The 23,662-nt window shown below is 41.6% G+C and overlaps 1 protein-coding gene across 4 annotated transcripts in view; it reads right to left on the bottom strand.

The window, feature by feature from the left end:
- FNBP1 (formin binding protein 1) overlaps nucleotides 1-23,429 on the bottom strand; it is a 141,038-nt gene extending 117,609 nt beyond the window's left edge. For all 4 annotated transcript variants that reach the window (XM_082843488.1, XM_082843487.1, XM_082843490.1 and 1 more), the window contains exon 1: nucleotides 23,145-23,429. In XM_082843488.1, coding sequence (XP_082699614.1) covers nucleotides 23,145-23,168 — 24 coding nt within the window. In that variant the 5' untranslated portion in view covers nucleotides 23,169-23,429. The remainder of the gene's footprint in view (nucleotides 1-23,144) is intronic.
- Nucleotides 23,430-23,662: the final 233 nt, after the last annotated feature.

Raw genomic sequence — 23,662 nt, 5'->3', positions numbered from 1 at the left:
TTTAATTAATAGACTTTTTTTCCCCCAGCAGTTTCAGGTTTACAGGAAAATTGAGCAGAATGTACAGGGTTCCCATATACTGCTCTCCCCATCCCAGTTTCTGCTATTATTAATATCTTGCATCAGTGTGGTACACTTGCTATGAATCATTAGCCAATATTGATACATTATTATTAACTAAAGTCCATAGTTTACATTAGGGTTCACTCTTGGTATTGTACATTTTACGGGTTTCTCCAAATGAATAATGGCACGTATCCACCATTACAGTATCATACAGAATCGTTTCACTGTCCAAAGAACCCCCTATGCTCCACCTATTCATCCCTCCCTCCATCCTAAACCCTGGCAACCTGTGATTTTTTTACTATCTGCATAGTTTTGCCTTTTCCAGAATGTAATACAGTTGGAATCAGACAGTGGGTAGCTTTTTCAGACCGGCTCTTTCACTTAGCAATGTGCATTTAAAGTTTCTCCATGTCTTACAAGGACCTACTGTATAGCACAGGGAACTATACTCAATATTATATAATAACCTATAAAAGAATCTGAAAAAGGATATATATATATGGGATATGTATAACTGAATCCCTGTGCTGTACACCTGAAACTTACACAATTTTGTAAATCAACTATACTTCAATTAAAAGATTTTTTTTAAAAAGTTCCTCCATGTCTTTCTGTGACTTGATAGTTCATTTCTCTTTATTGCTGAATAATATTCCATTGTCTGGATGTACCAGTTTGCTTTACCATTCACCTACTGAAAGACATCACAGTTGTTTCTGAGTTTTGGCAATTATTAAGAAAGCTATAAACATCAGTGTGCCGGTCTGACTGATATTTTCCTTTCCAAAAACATTCTTTTTTGTTCTGGAGTTGTTCTCTTTATTTCTTTATTTTAAAAAGCGACATGGATAACAAAAGAATGACAGTATTATTTAAAAAGCCCACTGCACAGAAAAGTCAGGATTTCCTCAAATTAAGAAAACTTTCTCTTGGATGGTTCTCTCAGCACTATTAGGCATTTATAAGAAATTCTAAAAAAAATAATAAACAAAAATAAAATAAAATAAAAAAGAAATTCTAATGGACATGGCGCCTTTAAGAATTATGAATAATTTAAGGTGGGTCAAATTGTAAGAATGCTGTGCAATTTCTTTTTTCAGGCAGTATTTGTAAAGATAGCATAAACTAGCATGACAATATTTACTTCTCCAGGGAAGCCTCTTGAAATTACCTGGACTTAGCTGGCTCCCCAATCATAGTCTCATAATATTATGTACCTTTCTCTTGCGACATTGATCAGAGTATAAATCCACATCTACCTGGCAAGTTATTTAATTAGTAAGCTCTATGAGGGCAGACACCCTCTGGGTGCTCACCCCTGTATTCCCGCAGGACATAACAGAATGAATATCTTGGCAAAAGTACTTTTTTTTTAGCGGTACGTGGGCCTCTCCCGTTGCGGAGCACAGGCTCCGGACGCGCAGGCTCAGCGGCCATGGCTCACGGGCCCAGCCGCTCCGCCGCATGTGGGATCTTCCCGGGCCGGGGCACGAACCCGTGTCCCCTGCATCAGCAGGCGGACTCTCAACCACTGCGCCACCAGGGAAGCCCCAAAAGTACTATTTTAATAATATCAAAAGAACCAGTGTTAGTGAGAAATTTCTTAAACTTAGAAACATATTTCTGGTTTTGAGAAGATTTAAATGGCATCACATTCATGGCTAATTAAAAATTATTGTAGAAAGAAAAAACAAAAGAATTACTAAGGTTCACTGCAATTTTCACTATCTCAAAATTTTGTTTTTAGACCTGCCATATAGCATATAGAGAATACCTGGATTATTTCAAATGCAGTCAAAAGAGTCCACTTTTATATACAGTTACCACTTAGTAAAATAAGAATATATGAATAAAGAAATGTGGTCTACATAAACAATGGAATACTATTCATCAAGAGAAAGAAGGAAACACCACCATTTGTGACACATGGATAGACTTGGAGGGTATTATGCTAAGTGAAAGAAGTCAGACAGAGAAAGACAAATTCTGTATGGTATCACTTATATGTGGAATCTAAAAAAGCCAAACCCAGAGAAACAGAGTAAAATGGTGGTTAACAAGCACCAGGGGAGAATATGGAAATGAGAAGATGTTGGTGAAAGGGTACAACCTTCCAGTTAGAAGATGAACAAGTTCTAATGTACAGCATGGTGATTATAGTTAATAGTGCTATATTATATACTTAAAAGTCGCTAAGAGAGTAGATCTTAAATGTTCTTACCACAAAAAAAGAGATGGTAATTATGTGACAGGATGGAGGTGTTAGGTAACACTAAGGTGGTAATCACTCTGTAATATATGTGTATCAAATCAACAAGTTGTACATCTTAAACATATACAATGTTATATGTCAATTATATTTCAATAAAGCTCAGGTAAAGAAGAATATAATGTAGCTGAATTGTACCAGAAGAATTTCTACTAACTCTGAAAATTCTGCCCCCTGAAAATCTGAAGTACGGACTTTATTTCAAGCAAGTAAGAATCATCTTTTGCTAGCTAGAAATAGTAAAATAATACATTTAAAAAGACAATCAAATCATCATATTTTTCCCCAGACAAAAGCCAACATACACCAGCCAAGCTGATTTTTTGGATTGAACTAACAATCAGATTGCACTGGTTTCATAAAAAGTCTTTATGAGTTTAACAGTGATTTTGGATGAAAGATACACCCATGGAGTGATTTAAGAAAATATTTTGGAATACCAATTTTGTAATTTGCTCTGATGTTTACTAAAATCAATGAGTAAAGTTCCAAAAGAGATCATTATGACTGCGCCATCTGGAGCCCAAACTGCCACACAAATTCAAATCTGACAGTAATTAACTGGAAAGAAATAAACAATACCATCCCTGCTTGTTTTGTTGTTTGTTTTGGTTTTCTGAATGATGGCTGGCCAGGAAGGAACCTCAAATTTTTCAAGTGGTCAAATGCACAATGCTGATTTTATCTCTATAAACACTGAACTATTTTAACAGCACCCCACTAGATTAAAAACAAAACAAAAAAGTCTACAGAACTTGAAAGTAACTACTACAAGTCCCTTATAAAGCTGTTCTGATGATTTGCCATTTAGGCAACAGAACTATGTTTTAATCATATTTCTCCATGTGGATACTAACGGGGAAATCCCCGTTGGCTGTCAAAACCCTAGCATGACACACATGCCACGAACAGCAGTGATTCTGCCTAGGAGACAATGTCATATGTGCTTATTTTCACATCAGCAACATACATGAACACAGATTTTCTCATTTAATCGGGGGTACTTTAGAAATGCCCTCTAACTTTTCTTGTGTTGGGCATTTTTCCCCCTTTTTCGTTTACTAGGTGTTGTCTATTTGAGACTATTAGTGCAATAATAACTTTAAAACGACTGTTTCTGTAACACAAACTACCTCACGTCAACATAAAACCAAAGGGTACTAAGAATTTAGTAACAACACCAAAAATTACCAATAGGAAGAGAGCATTACTATGCTATGCCAACTCAGCAGAGATAGAGTCCAATTCAAACCTTAAGTTTCTTGTACTCTGCTCTGAATGCCTTAACAGATTCAAAGGAGGTTAGCACTCCAGAACTTTGAAAAGCTGCCATTTTCTCAAGTGGCAGGCAGCCTTCAGCCCTTCATTCCCACTGCAGGAACAACAGAGAATATAAAACCCACTGGCCCCTGTAGATCGTGGGTGTCAGCATACAGCCAGAGTTAGTTCTAACATCCTCTATTACTGAGATGAATTAAAATCACTGTTGAATAGATACCCATAGATTCCCACCTCTGTTTAAAAAAAAAAAAAAAAGACTTCTCCAAAATAATCTCAAATTGCCGGCTACTTTTCCAAAGTGCTTCTGACCTAGCATAAAACTGGTCATTCAGAACAGATGGGTTTTTAGGTGTTGAAAAATTATGATAGCAATTTCTAGAAATCTCATACCTATTCAACTTAAGGACAGCTGTCAGGTCTTTTCATACCCACCCCCTCGGCACCTCGCTCGGTGCCTTGCACAATGCATGTTTGTGGAAGTGAGTTATAACACAGGTAAACTGAATGACGTTTACAGTCAATCTAGCTATAGTGGCTTTAGAAAAAGAGAGAACCAAATAATTATTTTCGGTCCCATGCTGCAATTACAGTAAGGTGTAAAAAAGTCAACCTTGACAGCTCACTCTCTGTTCTATTCTCTTCTACTTCAGAACACTATCATTAGCCAATTTAACTGAAAGCCACTAAATACTGGTTTGGGTAGATAGCTTAACAACTGATTTGGTGAAAAATTAATTTTGCAGAGAGAACAGTTACCAATTAATTTTTTGAGTTCAGTCTGATGTTGTGGGTGTATTTTTAAATAGCACCTAATATACCCTTAGAACCTTTTTTGCAACAAGAGTTCTTAGTCACTAAGGAGTCTTCAAACACGACACAGCAATCCTTTAATTATTTGGAAAAATTTCTAGAACCCTTCTGAGAAGCCTAAACTCAATTGTTTTATACGGTGTTTACAATGGATTTTAAAGACCAAGGAGCTTCCCAGATGAGCTGTTTGCCATCTTAGAGATAACAAATATGCCCAGTACCAGTCTGTTTTTTTATCTTTTTTTCTTTTAAATTGAGGTGAAATTCACATAACATAAAATTAACAGTACTCGATTGTTGAGTGGATATCAAAACGTTTGATTACACACAGTTAGGGAAAACTCTTAATATGTGGCTGGTGAGAGCACAATTGTTAGACCCTCTTTGGAGGGTGGTTTGGTGATACTTATCTAAGTTCTTGGTATTTATCCTCCAAATATACTTACACGGATGTAAAATAACACATATAAGACTATTAATCTGTACTATGTTTAATAGGAAAATGTATTGAAGACAATTTAGTGACCATAGCAAATTTCAATATATCCATAGGATAGAATTTTATTTATTAAATAAGAATTAAGTTACATTAAGAAGAATGAGGCATGTATAGCACGGGAAATTATACTCAATATTTTGTAATAACCTATAAGGGAAAAGAATCTGAAAAAATATATATTATATACATATATGTATAACTACATCACTTTGCTGTACACCTGAAACTAACACAACATTGCAAATCAACTATACTTGAATTTTTTTAAAAAAAGGAAAAAAGGGGAAAAAAAGAAGAATGAGGCAGCTAAGGAAAACAAAACAAAACAAAACACCAAGATATTATAAGCGATAAAAGTAAGGTTAAAAAAAAGTGCGAATAGTATACTAACATTTGTATGGGGGGAGGGGCATCTGTTTATAAATGCTTGATAGCTCTCTGGAAGAATTCACAAAAAACTGGTAGCAGTGGTTGCCCCCAGGGAGGAAAAGAGGTATATGGTCTATTCAAATACATAAATAAATTCAAGATGTAAATAAGAAAGAAATCGTGCTTTTGAAATCATGACTTCTCCCCAGTTTGGCTGCTTTAACAGAGTCTTCTCTCATGGCTGAGCTCTCAGAGTTCATTTAAGTGTGGAAATGCGTGAAGTATATTACGGGGACAAAACGACACACAAGTAGGGTTGGCAGGAGGAGGTGAAGGGGCACGAAGCTGCCCCGCGCAAGGGTATTCCTTGTGGAGGGCAAAGCTGGGACAAAGCAGTACAGAGCCCTGGGGGAGAAGCAGGCTGGTGCGCAGGATGGACTGAAAAGGCAGATGTGGCTGGAAGGGAGTGTCTAGGGGCACCGGGTAGGCAGACAAGGTAAAGGACGGTCTAAATTAAGCTTTTACTCTGAGATGGTAAGGGCCTCCTTAGGTTTGGGCTCAGGTCCGCCCCTCACCCACTGCATAGGCGGTAACCCAGGTTCCTACATGTTCTCCCCACAGTACCCCTTGGAGTTGCCTACAGGATCCAAAGGATGGGTCATCTTTTTAAATCTGGGCATTTAGCATTTACTCAGTTTCTCTGAGCTCAACCTTCTATTGACATCAGCAAATCTTACATTCCCCCTAGCTAGTCTCTCTTTTCTCCCTTTCTTTCTTTACTTTCATCCCATATGAGATTGCCTGGTCCCTAGGACGGGCCCACAATTCAAAGATGACCAAGCAAATAGTGTAGAAAATCCTTTAATCTCCCTTTGAGATACCCTAGTCTCTGCCACATTGAAAAACCAAGTTAAGTATAATCTTCAGCTTGGCCTACATTTACAATCATTTAACAGCCAGCCCCACACTCCAAGCATGTGACCTGAGTGTGGTCTATACCTCAAACAAACACGATTTATTTGTAAACAAACAGAACTTTTTACAGACTACCAGACATGGGTAACACCTAACTGAGCACTGCTGAGAGAGGTAATCCTTTGCCCAATTCTGCAACTGACTCTGCAATTGATTAAAGTTTTTAATCTTCTTCTTCTTCTTCTTCTTTGGTCATAATCAAAGAATGTATAGATCTGCTTGAAATTATCAGAAACATTCTTTATCCCAGTCAACTGTTTCCAATGTCTTTCATCTAACTGAGGGTTTCCTTCTCATCTAATTAGCTTTTCCTTCCACTTTCTCAATTACCAGCACTTCATAATCCAAAAATAATCCAGAAAGTAAAGAAAGAAGTCATCGACCTACATTTCATTTCCATCAGGTGCCTGAATATTTTTATCTAGAAATGAAGCACGTGCCTAAAGTTTTTCTGGAATGGTCTTATTTATCTACCTTATTTACCTACTGATCTACCAAAGTGACAAAATAAATTAAACATCAAGCCTTTCAGGTTTCTCAGCCAAAAAGCTTTTGTTCAGCAAAACAGTCCCTGATATTTCTGCTTATAGTGTCATACCCAAGACATTCAATCCATGTGCTGAGTGCCTGACAACTTAAGGAATGTGCCTAATGATTCTATTTCTGTGTCACTTTTTGAATTGTTGAAACTTCTACAAACCTCCTATTAACATTATTGGCATTTCTTTGGACTACAGTGTGGGAACTATACATAAAATTTCTAAATAGAGTTTCTAGCCTTGGAAGTAGTTACTCTACCATAATTGACCTTGATGTAGTCTCCGTGTATTATGAATCAGTACTCCCGGGACAACCACTTCCAGTGTCAGTTGATCCTGGAACTCGGATTACCCTAGAACACTTGAGTTGAAGAGACTTGAGGTCATGCAGTCTAATTTACACCCAATTCACTGGTCATGTCTACAAAACCCCCAACAAAGAAGTATTCATTCAGTTTCTTCTCAACATGGAACCCAAGACGTGAACCCAAATATCACCACAACCAGCAACATACGAAGGTGAGTAACAATAGCCAATGCTCATAAAGCTTATTGTGTCGGACATTTAGTGCTCTAAGTATTCATTAACTCATTTAATGTTCTCAATAATCCCATAAAGCAGGCACTATTATTATCCCCATTTTACAGATGAAGGAACTGAGGTTAGATGACTTGTCCCAAATTACTCAGCTAGGTTCATCAGACTATGAACCAAGCAGTCGGCATCCAAACCCATGCTCTTGAACAATATGGCACTGACTAAACTGTAGAAATCTTCTAAGAATAAAACAAAAGAATTTAAAAATAAGCAGCCATTAGAGACTAGAAGCCCAAGTGTTCCACTCAGAGAGTGAAGACAGAGTGAGTAGCAGAGAGACAACGAGACCCATATGCTTAGCTTTAGTCTGACAGATTCACTGCCTCCAGAATATTGATTCTATTTCACAACTAAAGCTACAGAAATTATTGTGTTTTATTTGATATGTCTTAAAAAACACTTCTTTAGTGGATCAGCATGGCTTACATTTCAAAGGAGAGAAGATGAATTTTAGGGGGAAAAAACTAGAAAAACCATTTCTTACAAAAAGGATGGGCAATGAAATGTCCTCTTCTGTGGGTCAATGGCTATGACAATAATGTAGAAATTCTTGAGATTTTGTAAATGACACAGCATCATCATAGTCAAAGTGTACAATCTTGTGACAAGAACCTTAGGACAAACTTAGTTTGAGGAGTTTACTTTCCCCTATAAGTCTTCATGTCAGAGCTTCTCACTTTCCTATTCCATCATCTTCAGAGAAAATAAACATAGATACTTCTTGAATGTTCCCCAACTTTTCAATTTCTTATTTGAAGGGATTTCTTCAGAGAGAAAGTGATTTTATTTTATTTTTAAGAAAAGGACACATGGTAGCCCTATTCTTAAATAACTAAACAAGGAGAGTAGTAGTATTATCTAGCCTGACATCCAAAGATATTGTTCTAGTTGTTATTGTATAAGAAATCAGCCCCAAAACTCAGCCGGAGAGAACCATTTAATTATAGGTCAGCGATTTGACAGGGACAATTTGTCTCTGCTCCTCCGTGGCTGGGGCCCCAGCTGGAAAGGCTTGAAGGTTGTGGGGACTTGATGGCGAGGGGCTACAATCATCTGGACACCCTTCACTCAGGCTGGCCGCTGATTACATCTGTTCGGCGAAACCTCAATTGGTTTGTCAGCTGGAACCCCTACAGTTGACTTCTCCACATGGATTCTCTATGTGGGCTGCTTGGGCTTCCTAACAATATGGTGCTTGAGTTCTAAGCGGAAGCATCCCAAAAGAGCAAGGCAAAAGTGCATGGCATATTTATGATCCTGCTTCAGAAAGGATCACATGGCATCATATGGCACCATTTCACCATATTCTACCCGTCAAGGAAGTCACAGAGATTTGCCTAGGATCAAGGGGAAGGGATGTAAGCCCTCCCCTTCCCCTCAGTGGGAGGAGTCTCAACGTCACACTAGAAGAGCACGTGGAATTGGAGATACTGCTGTGGCCATCCTTGCAAAACAGAATCTGTCACACATATGAAGTAGAGCTCCCCCCAAAATCAGGTCAATTTGGTGATCTAGTATTGCCGATTTTAAACTATCTCCGAGAAATGTAAAGAGGAAAAGTAAACAATATATCAGGTACGACAGAGATCTAAGTCAACGCAGTGTAAACTGAATAATTCTAAACATTTGCTAATCATCTCCAAAGCAAATAGGCAGCTTTCAAAGAAGTAAAATTGAAAATCTTAGACCGTCTGCAAAAACCTATTAAAATGATGCATGTGTGACATTAATTTCTAATTATTACCCAAAACTCACTACCCATCAGTGGCCATTTATTTTTATTTTTTCATTTACAAGTTGGTACATTAGTGTTATTTCTACACCTATCGAAGCTTCAAGATCTGTTGATTATGCTCATATCACAATTTACAAAACCAATCAACTCTTAATAGTCTATGCCCCTCCTAACCTAAACCAAGTTTCCCATCATGATTCTCAGTAAGGCAAACAGTTCAGCAAACAGGGAGCACAGCCACTGTTCAAAAGGGCAACATATTATGACAGTTTTTCCAAGTGACAGAGTTCTAAAGTTAAATAAGAGTGCTTGCAGGAATATAACTATGGCAAGAGCTTAGAACTTTACCATTATAATTCTAGCTTTTCCTACTTACATTGGGTAATCAGATCCAAACAGACCCAAACAGCTTGGATCTGTTCCCGGAGCTCCAGATGCATACATTTAACCAGCTACTAGATACAAGATACTTAGATAGCTAATAGGCATCTTGCAAAATGTCCAGCACTAAAATTCTGTTCTTTTCCCCATCAACCCTAATCCTACTGTTTTCAGTCTCTCAAAGCCTTATTTTTCTCCATAGCATTTATCATTATTGGATACATTAGCTATACACTTATACTTGCCTTTAGATCACATATATTAAGGCAAAATTTTTTTTTCTGTGGTTTACTGCCATTTTCCCTTCGCCTAGAGCAAAGGGAAATATGCCTGGCATATAGCAGGTGGTCAATAATATTGTTGCATGAGTTATGACTTATCTGGGTCCCTGAGTAAATCACAAGGAGAGAACCAAGGAATGAAGGGATAAAGGAATAAAGGGTACCTTAGAACGATTATGCTTGTAAGTGGTTGACAGGGTAAGAAAGTAGCTCCAAAATACTGCTAGATTTTAAATTTTTTGTAAAGAATAAAAATGAGCAAAAGCTGAGAATGTATGCATGGGAATCTCAGTGTTAAATCATGCTACCTAAGCCACATCAGAATTACCGAGGAGAGCTTTTAAATTTATTGATGCTCATTCTTGCCAGTTTGGGAAATGTTGGATGGAATCTCAGGGATGCAAGATGGAATAGAGATTAGAATTTAGAAGGTCTAAACATAACCAAAGGGACCTCCCTGGTGGCGCAGTGGTTAAGAATCCGCCTGCAGGGGACACGGGTTTGATCCCTGGTCTGAGAAGATCCCACATGCCAGCAGAGCAACGAAGTCCGTGCATCACAACTACTGAGCCTGCACTCTAGAGCCTGCAAGCCACAACTACAGAGCCCGTGTGCCGCAACTACTGAAGCCTGTGCACCTAGAGCCCATGCTCCACAACAAGAGAAGCCACCACAGTGAGAAGCTCCGCACCGCAAGGAAAGTAGCCCCCACTCGCCTCAACTAGAGAAAGCCTGTTCGCAGCAACGAAGACCCAGTGCAGCCAAACTATCTGTCTGTCTATCTATCTAGCTGTATAACCGAATACCCTGTAGTCTGTCCAAAGAAAGGATAGATTAAAATGAAAGGGAGGGCTTCCCTGGTGGCACAGTGGTTGAGAGTCCGCCTGCCAATGCAGGGGACATGGGTTCGTGCCCCGGTCCGGGAGGATCCCACTATGCCGCGGAGCGGCTGGGCCCGTGAGCCACGTGGCCGCTGAGCCTGTGCGTCCGCAGCCTGTGCTCAACAACGTGAGAGGCCCACGTACAGCAAAAAAAAAAAAAAAAAAAAAAAAAAGGAAAGGGAATCACTACATAGCATCTGTAAAAACAGACTCTATTCTATCCTTAATGTAGATCTATCCCTCTAGAAGAGATAGATGCCTCAGGCTTCCATAGCTTGGTGTCACAAGCCATTAAATTCCTCCAACTCGATTTTCATTTTATGCTCTCCAAGTAACTGTGTATAGAATTTAGCCTTCCACATAGATTAGCCTTCAGGGAAAAAATGTGCACTTCAGCAAATATGAATAGCTAGTCTCCTTATGGATATACCTCTCATTATAAATTTGAAACTTGCATTCTGGTTTGTGCATCAGTCTTGGGAGTTCGGTTAATGGGAGTCACCTCCAAGGCATACTGAAAATACCAACTCTGTTAGCTTAAAAGAGCTGAGGAACAGACACTGGTAGCCCTATCAAGGTTGTACTGAGCAGAAACAAAGAGAGGGCAAGAAAGAAAGAAGTGACTGTAGGTTTTGGTTTTGCATCCAACTGGAGAAAAAAACCCAAAAAAACCCGAGGCTGACATACTTACTACTTAACCCACTAGCCAGAGCAGTGAATTGACCTCATCCTGCCGATGCCCTGGCTCACCACTCACGATGTACACTGCCAGGTCTTCTCTCGGCATCCAAGACTCCTTAGCAATTCATTTTCATCAATTCTACCCTTATAAAAATGTGGAGGGGTACTCTCTGCTCTAACTCACAGGATTAATCCAATCAGCCAATTAGCCTAGTCTAGCCCGAAGCTATCTCCCTCCTTTCCAGTCCTCTCCACACGGCATTAAGGAGACTGACAATCTAGCCCCGTAGCAACTGCTTTCAGCAGTTCAAGCGTGGGTGCCTTGTATGCCCTCAAGGTAAAGCCATAGTCACCTGGTTTCAGCTACAGTCTACCTTTCCAGGCTCCTCTTCATGTGCTCGGCTCATTCTGGAGCTCTGTGTCCTGTTACACTTATAAGCCTTTGGACATGGCATCTACTCCCTCCTCCAGAAAGACTGTCTAGATCACCCTCCCAACCTGACCGCCTCCCTTCACCTGTGTAGCTTATCTGTCCTTCAGGACACCATAGAGATGTCATTTCTTCCCCAACTGAGTTATACTCCTGTGTACAAGTTTCCATGTAGTTACCCTACCTTAGTCCTTGTCACACTGTACTGCAACTTCCTATCTATGTTTCTGCCCCCTCCCCCAACTAGACTATAAGCTACTCGTAGGCAAGAACCATGTCTGGGCACTTAGTAGATGCTCAAAGAATAAATAGATACTTTGGACAAAAATATGGACATCTCAATCATTCTCATCTCTCTTGTCTGATATAATTTTTATAATTTTGGTCTCTTCTTTTAGGTACTAAAGTCACATTACTTGCCACCAACATCACCTATCCCTCTGCCAAAAACGGGAATGGCAATTAAGAATTACATGTATCCTGGGAATTCCCTGCAGTCCAGTGGTTAGGACTCTATGCTTTCACTGCCGTGGCTGGGGTTCAGTTCCTGGTCGGGGAGCTAATAAGATCCCACAAGCTGAGCAGAGCAGCCAAAAACCAAAACAAAACAAAAAATTACATCTATCCTAAGATGATAGGGAGACTTTTCATGTACACTCTAGCATTGTCTGAAAATTGAACAATGCAAACAGATTGCTTTGCTAGTTTTAAAAGTAAGTAAATTTTATTTTATTTTTAAAAATTTATTTATTTATTAATTTATTTTGGGCTGCACTGGGTCTTTGCTGCTGTGCCTGGGCTTTTCTCTAGTTGTGGCGAGCTAGGGTTACTCTTCGTTGTGGTGTGTGGGCTTCTCATTGTGGTGGCTTCTCTTTGTTGCGGAGCACGGGCTCTAGGTGCGTGGGCTCAGTAGTTGTGGCTCGCAGGCTCTGGAGCGCAGTCTCAGTAGTTGTGGCACACGGGCTTAGTTGCTCCGCGGCATGTGGGATCTTCCCGGACCAGGGCTCGAACCCGTGTCTCCTGCATTGGCAGGCGGATTCTTAACCACTGCACCACCAAAGATAAGTAAATTTTAAATTTAAAAATTCAGTCATGCTGGGCTTCCCTGGTGGCGCAGTGGTTCGAGCCCTGGTCCAGGAGGATCCCACATGCCACGGAGCAAATAGCCCCGTGAGCCACAACTACTGAGCCCGTGTGCCACAACTACTGAAGCCCATGTGCCTAGAGGCCATGCTCCACAACAAGAGAAGCCACCGCAATGAGAAGCCCGCACACCTCAATGAAGAGTAGCCCTCACTCACCACAAGTAGAGGAAGCCCACGCTTAGCAATGAAGACCCAACGCAGCCAAAAATAAAATAAATAAAATAAAAATTTAAAAAAAATTCAGTCATGCTGAAAAATACAGTTTACATACATATACACACTCATGAAATACAAATGTCTTTGCCCAAACAACCATTGCCAGGCATTTCCATATATATCTGTCCTAACACAAATATTTTAAAACTTCTTGGTTCTCTTTGCTAAGAAGAAAACAATCTCAAACTAAGCTGATATGTAGAATAATTCATTAGCTGTCTCAAGCAGCAAATATCCAGCATTTGGGGGGAAATAATGTGACTTCGGTAGTTTTTTTTTTTTTTAATGGTATTAATAGCCAAAGAGAACTATCTCCCTCTGAGGGATAACATTTAAATTATCCCTTAAGTAGACCCAAGTATATTGCTAAAAAATTAGTATGGTTAGAGTTTTGCGGTGCACTTTATATTTTTTAAAAAAGGAAAAAGAAAAGAGACAAACATGCATAGTCTCCTATAATCCAGATTTCCTTTCCAAAGCACTGATTTCCAGGCACTTTCCTACTATTAAGTTATTTTATTTTATGGTTAACATGAAAACAGCATTTTAAATCAAAGGACAGACTGCACTGTGCAAACTAGAATTGCTCATTTTTCACAAGTCCCAGTTCCAGCAGGAGAGCTCTGCAATTTGTTCTCAAGGAACAGGATTTTTTTTTTTCCTTTAACCCTCCCCTAGACTCTCCTAAGTACTTCCCCATCACCTCTCATCCAACAGTCTCAAAGCACTTCACAAACAAGCACTGATCTTTATGCTTTCTGTGGAGCCGAAGGCAAGCATCACCACACCACTTTACAGATCGGGAAAAAGGAGGAGCAGAGATGAAGACTTGCAGGACACTAATAAATGCTGGATGAGGCAAGCCATACGGCCCCGGCTTAGCCCTTCCAGGCTGTCTCATCCACCTGCGTGGGCCCACGCCATTTCTCCCAAGGACCGGTCGGGTATTTTAATGCATTCCAGGAACCCACTCTCAGTTTGGGTTGTGCAAATAGAAGTACAAGGGGAATAGCTTCCTGTAAAGGTGCCAAGTTTTCTTTTGCTATTGATATGAAAGGAAATATTTAGTTTCCTGTTTCTCAAGAACCAAAACTTTGAAGCCCTGCATGGGACAGCCAGAGCACCCCCAAAGTGGTCAATATCTAATTCTCTTTGTTTCGTCTCAATTTCATTAAAAATACTTTTCACCAAGACATAATTTTGTTAGACCCCCAAACCAGAAAATTGATATTACTCTTACTATTTAATACCTTTACAAATTAATTTATTTAAATTAAAAAGAAAAAAAAACTCCGGACTTAAAGGAATGGGGGGAATCACTAGACATATATGAAACACCTGCTAGAACAGACGCTTCATTCATAATAGTTTCTGTTGCGTTTACGGCACGGTACTGTGAGTCATTGGTTCTTAATGATTCTCAGTGTGAGTAACATGAAATGTTTTAGAAAGCAAAACCTCCATCAGTGATAGGGGAAATATGAGTAATGGGGAAAAGAGGGATTATGAGCTACTAATACAGAAGACGAATTTTTTTAAAACAACATTGGTTTAGTGTTGGGAAAAAAATATTTAAATCCTAGCACTAGCATTCATTGTTTGGGTGGGTCTGGTCTATAAAATGGAAATAAACTCACAGGGTCCTTGTTAGGTTATGAAAGGATGCATTTAAATACCCTAATCAAGGTGTGTCAAGCACTTAACAAGTTGGTTCTCTTCCGTTTTCATACTTTAAAAGATGGAGGGAGAATTTGGGTTCTATGCGTGATTCCTCAGAAAGGGAGGGGGCAGAACAGTATTTATTACAGTGTGTGGCGGGGGAGACTGAGGGCTCTAAAAAACCATGTGGCGGCAAAAAGATGAAACAAGAATGCCAAAGATATTGATAATATTGAAGTTGGGTGATGAGTACGTAGGGGTTCATCATATTCTAAGTATGTGTGAAAATTCCTATAATAAAAACTACAAACAATAAAAATATTTTGATGGTATTAACTTAAAAAAAAAGGACGAGAAGGAGAGCTCTAGAGTCCCAGACATGGGATTGAATCTCTGCTTTCTACTCTGTGAACTTGATAAGTTATTTTACCGTTCTGTGCTTCGATTTCCTCTCTTGTAAAAGGGGATAATGAGGATGTGGCCAGTGCAGAGATGTGCCGCTCAGATCCTTCTTCCAGAAAGGACTCCCTGCCCAGCTGGTTAGAGGACAGCCTCCTTTAGGGTACGGTCTGCTATTTATTTTATTTATTTATTTTTGGCTGCATTGGGTTTTCATTGCTGCGCGCGGGCTTTCTCTAGTTGCGGCGAGCAGGGGCTACTCTTCATTGTGGTGCGTGGGCTTCTCAATGCAGTGGCTTCTCTTGTTGCGGAGCACGGGTTCTAGGGTGCGCGGGTTTCATAGTTGTGTCACGCAGACTCAGTAGTTGTGGTGCACGGGCTCAGTTGCTCCACGGCATGTGGGATCTTCCCAGACCAGGGATCGAACCCATGTCCCCTGCACTGGAGGGCAGATTCTTAATCACTGTGCCACCAGGGAAGTCCTAAGAAATAATTCTTATTAAAAACTTCATGCCAATGATTAGAATGGTGTGTTCAAAGTTTTAAAAAGAAACCACAATATAGCTAATGTGATATTATAGTTTAAATGTGAACAGGTTTTAATAACTTTTGCAGGAAGAAATTGGAAGTTCATCTATTTTGCTGTTGGCAGTGGTGGTATGAATACAGTGCTAGTATTAAACAATTGAAGTTGTTAAGATTTACATAGCCCATCGACAGACGAATGGATAAAGAAGATGTGGTACATATATACAATGGAATATTACTCAGCCATAAAAAGGAATGAAATTGGGTCATTGGTAGAGACATGGATGGACCTAGAGACTGTCATACAGAATGAAGTAAGTCAGAAAGAGAAAAACAAATATTGTATATTAACGCATATATGTGGAATCTAGAAAAATGGTACAGACAAACTGGTTTGCAAGGCAGAAATAGAGACACAGATGTAGAGAACAAATGTATAGACACCAAGGGGGGGGAAGGCGGGGGGCTGGTGGTGGGATGAATTGGGAGATTGGGATTGACATGTATACACTAATATGTATAAAATAGATAACTAATAAGAACCTGCTGCATAAAAATAAATAAATTAAAAAAATTAAAATTAAAAAAAGAATTACATAATTTTTTTTTTCTTTTTTTTTGGCTGTGTTGGGTCTTCATTGCTGTGCGTGGGTTTCCCATTGCGGTGGCTTCTCTTGTTGTGGAGCACGGGCTCTAGGCACAAGGGTTTCAGTAGTTGTGGCACACAGGCTCTAGAGCACAGGCTCAGTAGTTTTGGCACACAGGCTTAGCTACTCCATGGCATGTGGGATCTTCCCGGACCAGGGCTCAAACCTGTGTCTCCTGCATTGATAAGCAGATTCTTAACCACTGCGCCACCACGGAAGTACTGAGTTACATAAATTTAGCATAAACTTTACAGATGAGGCTTATGAGTTAAAAGAATCAATATTAAAAAAAAAAGAATCAATATTAAAATCTTTCATATTCCCAACTAACTCTTTAATACAATATACATATTTGGCCCTTTATGACTTTTTAATTTTTTTTACCTAGACACATCACCAGGCTCAAGCTAGTATGACTATGTATTACTAAATCAGGAAACAAATATTGCATTACAGACACTAATTACAGAAGACTTCACACCCACATTCCAAAATCTAATTAATTTCCCAGGGCATACGTGTATGCTTGGTAGCTTGCAATTTTTAAGTGTCAAAATAAAGCCTTATTTTTAAATGTGGGTGGTGTTGATGAAACAAGTATGAGTAATACTTGCAGGAAACACAATATTAGCTTTAGCAAGGAAGTGGGTGATATTTGAATAGTCCTTCAAAGAGGCACTTTCCATGTCGCACCAATGTAAAGCAAGAGTTCTAATGTGGTCACATGGTAAGCACAGACAAAACCCCTTACCGTGCTTGAAACACAGTTTTACCTACCAAAAATGCAATGTTCAGGATGATATCTAAAATGATATATAAAATGAAGGCAACAAGCTGATGGGTAAATTTCCAACCATAGAATCGCCTGACCACCCCTGTTTTGTTTAATATCTACTAACCAGAGAGACAAATATCATATCACTTACATGTGGAATCTAAAAAAATGATACAGATGAACTTATTTACAAAACAGAAATAGACTGGGGGATTCCCTGGTGGTCCAGTGGTTAGGACTTGGTGCTTTCAATACTGTGGGCCCAGGTTCAATCCGTGGTCGGGGAACAAAGATCACGCATGTCCCGAGATGCACGGCACAATAAATAAACAAAGACAAACAAAAACAGACTCACAGACATAGAAGACAAACTTCTGGTTACCAAAAGGGAAAGGGGGGCACGGGGAGGGATAAATTAGGAGTTTGGGATTAGCAGATACAAACTACTATATATCAGCAAAAAAGATAAACAAGAAGGACCTACTGTATAGCACAGGGAACTATATTCAATATCTTGTAATAACTTATAATGAAAAAAATGTGAAAAACAATATATATATGACTGAATCACTTTGCTATACACCTGAAACATTATTTTTTGTTTGTTTGTTTTTGGGTTTTTTTTTTTTTTGGCGGTACGCAGGTCTCTCACTGTTGTGGCCTCTCCTGCTGCGGAGCACAGGCTCCGGACGCGCAGGCTCAGCTGCCATGGCTCACGGGCCCAGCCGCTCCGCGGCATGTGGGATCCTCCCAGACTGGGGCACGAACCCACGTCCCCTGCATCGGCAGGCGGACTCTCAACCACTGCGCCACCAGGGAAGTCCCTGAAACATTATAAATCAACTACACTTCGATTACAGAAAATAAAGATAAAAAATAAACTAATTTTAAAAAATCTACTAACCAGAAAAGACTGTGCAAACCCTGTTTTAATAGAGAGGCAGGGACGACAGAATTAAACTTGATTTGGTCTATGTTTTGAGGCAGTTCTGCTCTGCTCACCGAAGTTCCAAGAGTGATGTCTCCCCTGTTGGTCTTGCCATGGTTATCCCGAACAGAAATCTCTGAAGGATTAAAGAAGAAAGAGCAGGAGAAGAGCTGTGAACTGTTGTTAGTACTCTACTCCATTTAGTACTGGGCAGTAAGAAGAGGTACTAATTCTCCAAATCCTGCAACTATTAACAGTCCATTAGGGCTTCCCTGGTGGCGCACTGGTTAAGAATCCGCCTGCCAATGTAGGGGACACAGGCTCGAGCCCTGGTCCAGGAAGATCCCACATGCTGCGGAGCAACTAAGCCCATGTGCCACAACTACTGAGCCTGTGCTCTAGAGCCCACGGGACACAACTACTGAAGCCTGAGAGCCACAACTAGTGAAGCCTGCACGCCTAGAGCCCGCGCTCCGCAACAAGAGAAGCCACCGCAATGAGAAGCCCGCACACCGCAACTGGGCAACGAAGACCCAACACAGCCAAAAATAAATAGATTAATTAATTAATTTAAAAAATTATTTTTAAAAAAGGTCTAGAGGGACTTCCCTGGCAGTCCAGTGGTTACGACTCCTCACTTCTGAACTAAGATCCCACAGGCCGTGCAGTGTGCCCCCCTGCCCCCCAAACAGAGATCTAGACTGTGTATTTGTGAGGAAGCAGTATAAATCTCTGGACCTTCTGCTCAATTTTGCTGTGAAACTATAACTGCTCTAAAAAATAGTCTATTTTAAAAAAAATGGTGCCTAGAATTATTTTTTTAAAAATGTTTACAACTGCCAAAGTGCAGAAAGGCATTAAAACTACGCTCCCATTACTTTAAAACAGCAAATGTTAAAACAAAATGAAAAAAAGGATTCATTCATTTATTCAATAAATATTTCTTTCTTTCTTTTTTTTAATATATATTTTTATTTTTGGCTGCGCTGGGTCTTCGTTGCTGCCCGCGGGCTTTCTCTAGCTGCAGTGAGTGGGGGCTACTCTTTGTTGTGGCGCACGGGCTTCTCATTGCGGTGGCTTTTCTTATTGCGGAGCATGGGCTCTAGGCGCATAGGCTTCAGTAGTTGTGGCAGGCGGGCTTCAGTAGTTGTGGCACACGGGCTCAGTAGTTGTGGCTTGCAGGCTCAGTAGTTGTGGCGCACAGGCTTAGTTGCTCCAGTCCCTCAATTGGTCCAGTCCCTTAGTTGCTCCAGTCCCTCAATAAATATTTCTTGAACTCCCGACTGTGAGGCAGGCATTGTTCCTGGTCCAGTTGGTAGACAACTCTTTCACTGCTGCCTCTTAAAGGTGCACACCACAATCAATGTCATTATATTCAACAAATTGTGGAATGCACATTGTATGCCTGACACTGTCCTAAAAACATAGGTTTAAGAAAAAAATTAAGTACAATCAACACAGGTGGCTTAACATAGTAACATGTTAACCAATATGTATTATTTGGGTCTCTCTGTTTGCTTTCTTGCTGTTATTATTTTGGGCTACTCCATTTCTTTTTTTTTTTTTTTTACTCCATTTCTTATTAGCACCAAAAGAAAGATGGCAGAGAGGACACTAGGAGATAAAGGTAGATTCTATCACTGAGTAAATTTTAGCCACAAAGAGTAGAACAGTTATAAGGAAAGCTAAAATTTCCAATGGACTTTTTCTTACTTCACATTAATGATCAAGCTTACAAAAAGTTGAGCTGACACTTCAGTAACTTCTCACTTCTTTCTAACATGTAGGTACAAAACCAAAAAAAAAAAAAAATTCAAATGTAAGAAATTTTTGCTTTGCCATTTCTCCAATGACCAGTCACAATTTCAACAAGTCAGTGAAAACTATTCAGCCCATTAACATGACTTTTTAAACAAAGTCTTGAGTAAATGCATTTTGGTTAATTTTGGTACAGAAACAATTTTACCCTAATCACTTTAAACCAGCCGTTTATACTTTGTTATAACTTCTGCTATAAAATAGAAAGCCCCTATTTTAATACAATCTAATCCAATAAAGTTATTACAAATTATGGGTTTTGAGTCCATTTTTATGATTGCCTGATAACTTCCTGATATTTCATGATTTCTCAAAAATGTCCTAGGATATCGAAGTTTATGCCTATGGAGAGGTTAAAAAAAAAAAAAAGGAGAAAAGAGAACAGTTTTACTCTGTCTACAAAGCAGGATGTGGCTAAGAACAGGCCTTTAATGTAAAGTGCATGTTAGAAACCTGTCGTTTTGAAAAGCCTGCATGCACATTGGCTGGCGTCCTAAAATGTGTGCGAAACTTGATGGCATTTGTGAAGGTCTATGAAAGCTGCAAACACCTATTACAAAGAACTCGTGGCTACGGAACCAGAGCTCCTTCTCTCTCCATATGGAAGCATCATTCTGCCAAGTTAGGCCTGAGCGCCCCATCATTATCTCATTACCTATGTGCATGATCCCCACAGCCACCATTCAAGGAAAACCCTCAATCACAGCCCTACCAGGCTGCCCATTGCTGCCCAACACACCACACAACACTGAGTCTCTCACCACCAGAGAACTGGAGGTTTATTTTTCAGAATCCTTCATTATTCTAATTTTTTAAAAATCTCAAATATTAATAAAACAAGGCAACTGGAAACAGACATTTCGTTCCCCTTCTACTTCTTGGAATTTAAACTCAGATTTTGCACTTCTCTTAGCACAAATTATGTGATCATTCTTTTCCCTCTATTAACCTCCAAGCCACTCAAGGGCAAAGGGCAATACTCTACTGGAATGCCTTTTTCTTTTTTTTAACTCTTCGCTGACATATACTTGTATAGAGACAACGGATGAGTCATTCTTCCTCATAAACTTAAAAACAAGTGAAAAAAATTCTCAATTAGTTTACACACCTTCTCCCTTAAAAGTCTTTTCCAATTATTTTCACTGTAGGAAATTTCAAGCATAGACAGTAGAAAGCATGGTATCACAAGTCCTCCTGTACCCATCACCCAGCTTCAACAATGACCAACTCCCAAGCACGTTCCCTTCATCGACATCCCCATCCACTACCACCCCAAATTCTTTTGAAGCAAATCCAAGATTTCTTTTCATTCATGTATATTCCAGTTCCGACTGATTTTCAATAACTTCCTGTCTTTGCCTTCCTTCCCACCCTCTACCTCCAAAAAGAAGTGTACAGAATACAGGTGATTGTAGCTATTTAACTGGTTTTCTTCTCTTAGCTACCCCCCCCCCCTTCTGGATCACCTTCTATAATGTTCACCAACATCACCGTGAAGTGCCCACCATTGTGTTCAGTTCCTTTAACTACAGCCTATTTCACTCAGAAATATATTGTATTCCCCCCACCCCAATAATTCCTTTCTCTAGTTTGAACAAGTGAAAAAAAAATCGTGCCAAATTTTCTATTCTCTTGATGAAAAAATTACTTCTGATTTGTTCCCCTCATCCCAGAAAAGGTAAAAAGAGCCAAATGGAGTGGAGAAGGAATAGAAGAAGACAGAAATTCAACACTTAAAATGGTAGATTCCGCCTAATTGGCCGTGTGTAAATACTTAAAACCATGTGTTACTTTATTTTTAAAATGAATATTTGTAAACATCAGTCGAAAATTGGAGTCCCTTTTGATAGAGGATGTTTATAAAATGAGTTATCTTCATGTAAGGGAGCTATTGCCTTCAGGATTTTGGTTTTAATACCAGTGGCTGTTTCTGAGCCTAAGAAATGGTTATGTAAAAACAATTAAAGCAAAAAAAAAAAAAATTAAGGGAGGATGCACTGTTTCTATAGCTGCTCTAACCTTGTTTTATTTTGACGTGAGATTTCCTCGCCTCAGCTCAGAGAGCAGCCACCACCCCAAGCTTTCTCCTCCACGCCCTTTACAAATGGGATTCCGATGGGAGGCACTTTCGAGTTCATCAAGGGAAACGTCTCATCTTGAGAATACTTCAGGGCGATAATTGAGATTTCATCTACTCCTCCCTCTGGACTCTGCTCTGCCCATCCCTTGCCTAGTGATTGCCCCAGGAATCCAGAGGAAGGCAGGGAAACAAGCTCCAGTCCACAAGCCTCTGCCTCTCCTCCCCGAGGACGGCCTGTGCACCGCCTTGGCATCCTCCTGTCGCCTTGGTCCGGGGAGAAGAGCTTCCAGACGGCACGCTACTTGTTTATCCATCCGCGCCCCAGGTTAAGAATCCCGGCGGGGCGCTCCCTACCCCAGTTTAGACTCTTTCCTCTGAGCAGTTAAAAAATATAAACTCTACCCCGCGAATGCCTCTTCCTGAAGGTGATAACACCAGATCTCCCTCTAACTCCGACTACTTTCCTCTCCAGGCCAAACGCCGCAGTCCCCACATCAAATCGAGGATCTGAGCTGCCCCTCAAAAAATCGCAAGTGCACCCCTAGACCACCACAGTGCAAACGTCCTCGCCACTAGGAGGAAGACACCAGTTCTCGCCCCTGCGCCCCAAAACCCAAGACCCGGGACCGGCCCTGCCTGGGCCGCCCCACCCCCCGGAGGAGCGCCCGACCCTCCCGCACCTCCACGAAGAGAAAGCAGCCGAGGACCTCGGGTCTGGGCGCCGAACACCGAACGCAGCCCTGAAAATCCCCGGGCCTCCACGCCCCCATTGGGTCGGCCCGCGACGCATCGGTTACTCGCTCCGGGGGATTAAGGCTCTTCCCAACACACACCGCTGGCCTCGGGGCGCCGAGGAGAGGGAGTCCCGCCCGCGCCTCCGGCTCAGGCCGCGGGGGGACCCTGATCCGAACCCCCTGCTCGGGCCGCCGGGGACCCACCCCAGCGCCCCTCACCTCCGAAGGGCGAATCTGGCTCGCACCTCCTGCTCAAGCCAAGGCCGACGAGAGGCTCCCGTACCAGCGCCTACCCCCAGGCCGCCGGGACCCCGACCAGCGCGCGGTCGCCTCCACCGGGCAGCCCGGCCCGCGCCCCGCGCCCAGGCGCGCCAGGCACCTTCCCCAGCATCCCGGCGGGCCCAGCCCCTCACTCACCCAGAGCTCGGTGCCCCAGCTCATGGTGCAGGGGACGGAAAGGGGCGCGCCGCGCGGCAGGCGCGGCTCTCCAGTCCCCCTCCCAGGCGATCCCTTCGCCCCTCGAGATCCCCGCGATCGAGGAAAGCCCGTGCCCGCGCGGTCGCCGCCTCCTCCGGCTCGCCGCTCCTCGCCTTGAGTCTCCTCGGCGGCTCCTCCTCCCCTTCGCTCCTCAGCAAAATGGCCCGAGGAAGCAGCAGCCGCGGTCGCCGCAGCGCCCGCCAGCCCGCCCGCCCGCCCCACAGCCGGAGAGCAAGGGGCGGGGGAGGGGCGGGAGGGGGCGGGACTGCACGCCGGGGGCGGGGTCGGCCTGACAGCTCGCGCACGCGCGCGCCCCGCCCCCGGCCCCGGCACCGCCTCCCCCTAGGGGCCCTCCGCCCCGCCCACGCGGCCCGGGGGTCCGGAAGGACCCGGAGGGAGGAGGGGGGACCGCCGGGACTTGGAGGCCCGGACCTTCCCCCCCAACCCCCCCGATTATT

The sequence above is a fragment of the Leucopleurus acutus genome (assembly GCF_964270905.1).
Source record: "Leucopleurus acutus genome assembly, chromosome: 7".
In the NCBI taxonomy this organism is placed as follows: domain Eukaryota; kingdom Metazoa; phylum Chordata; class Mammalia; order Artiodactyla; family Delphinidae; genus Leucopleurus; species Leucopleurus acutus.
The sequence above is the reverse complement of the archived record's forward strand: the minus strand, read 5'-3'. Positions and strand labels throughout refer to the sequence as shown.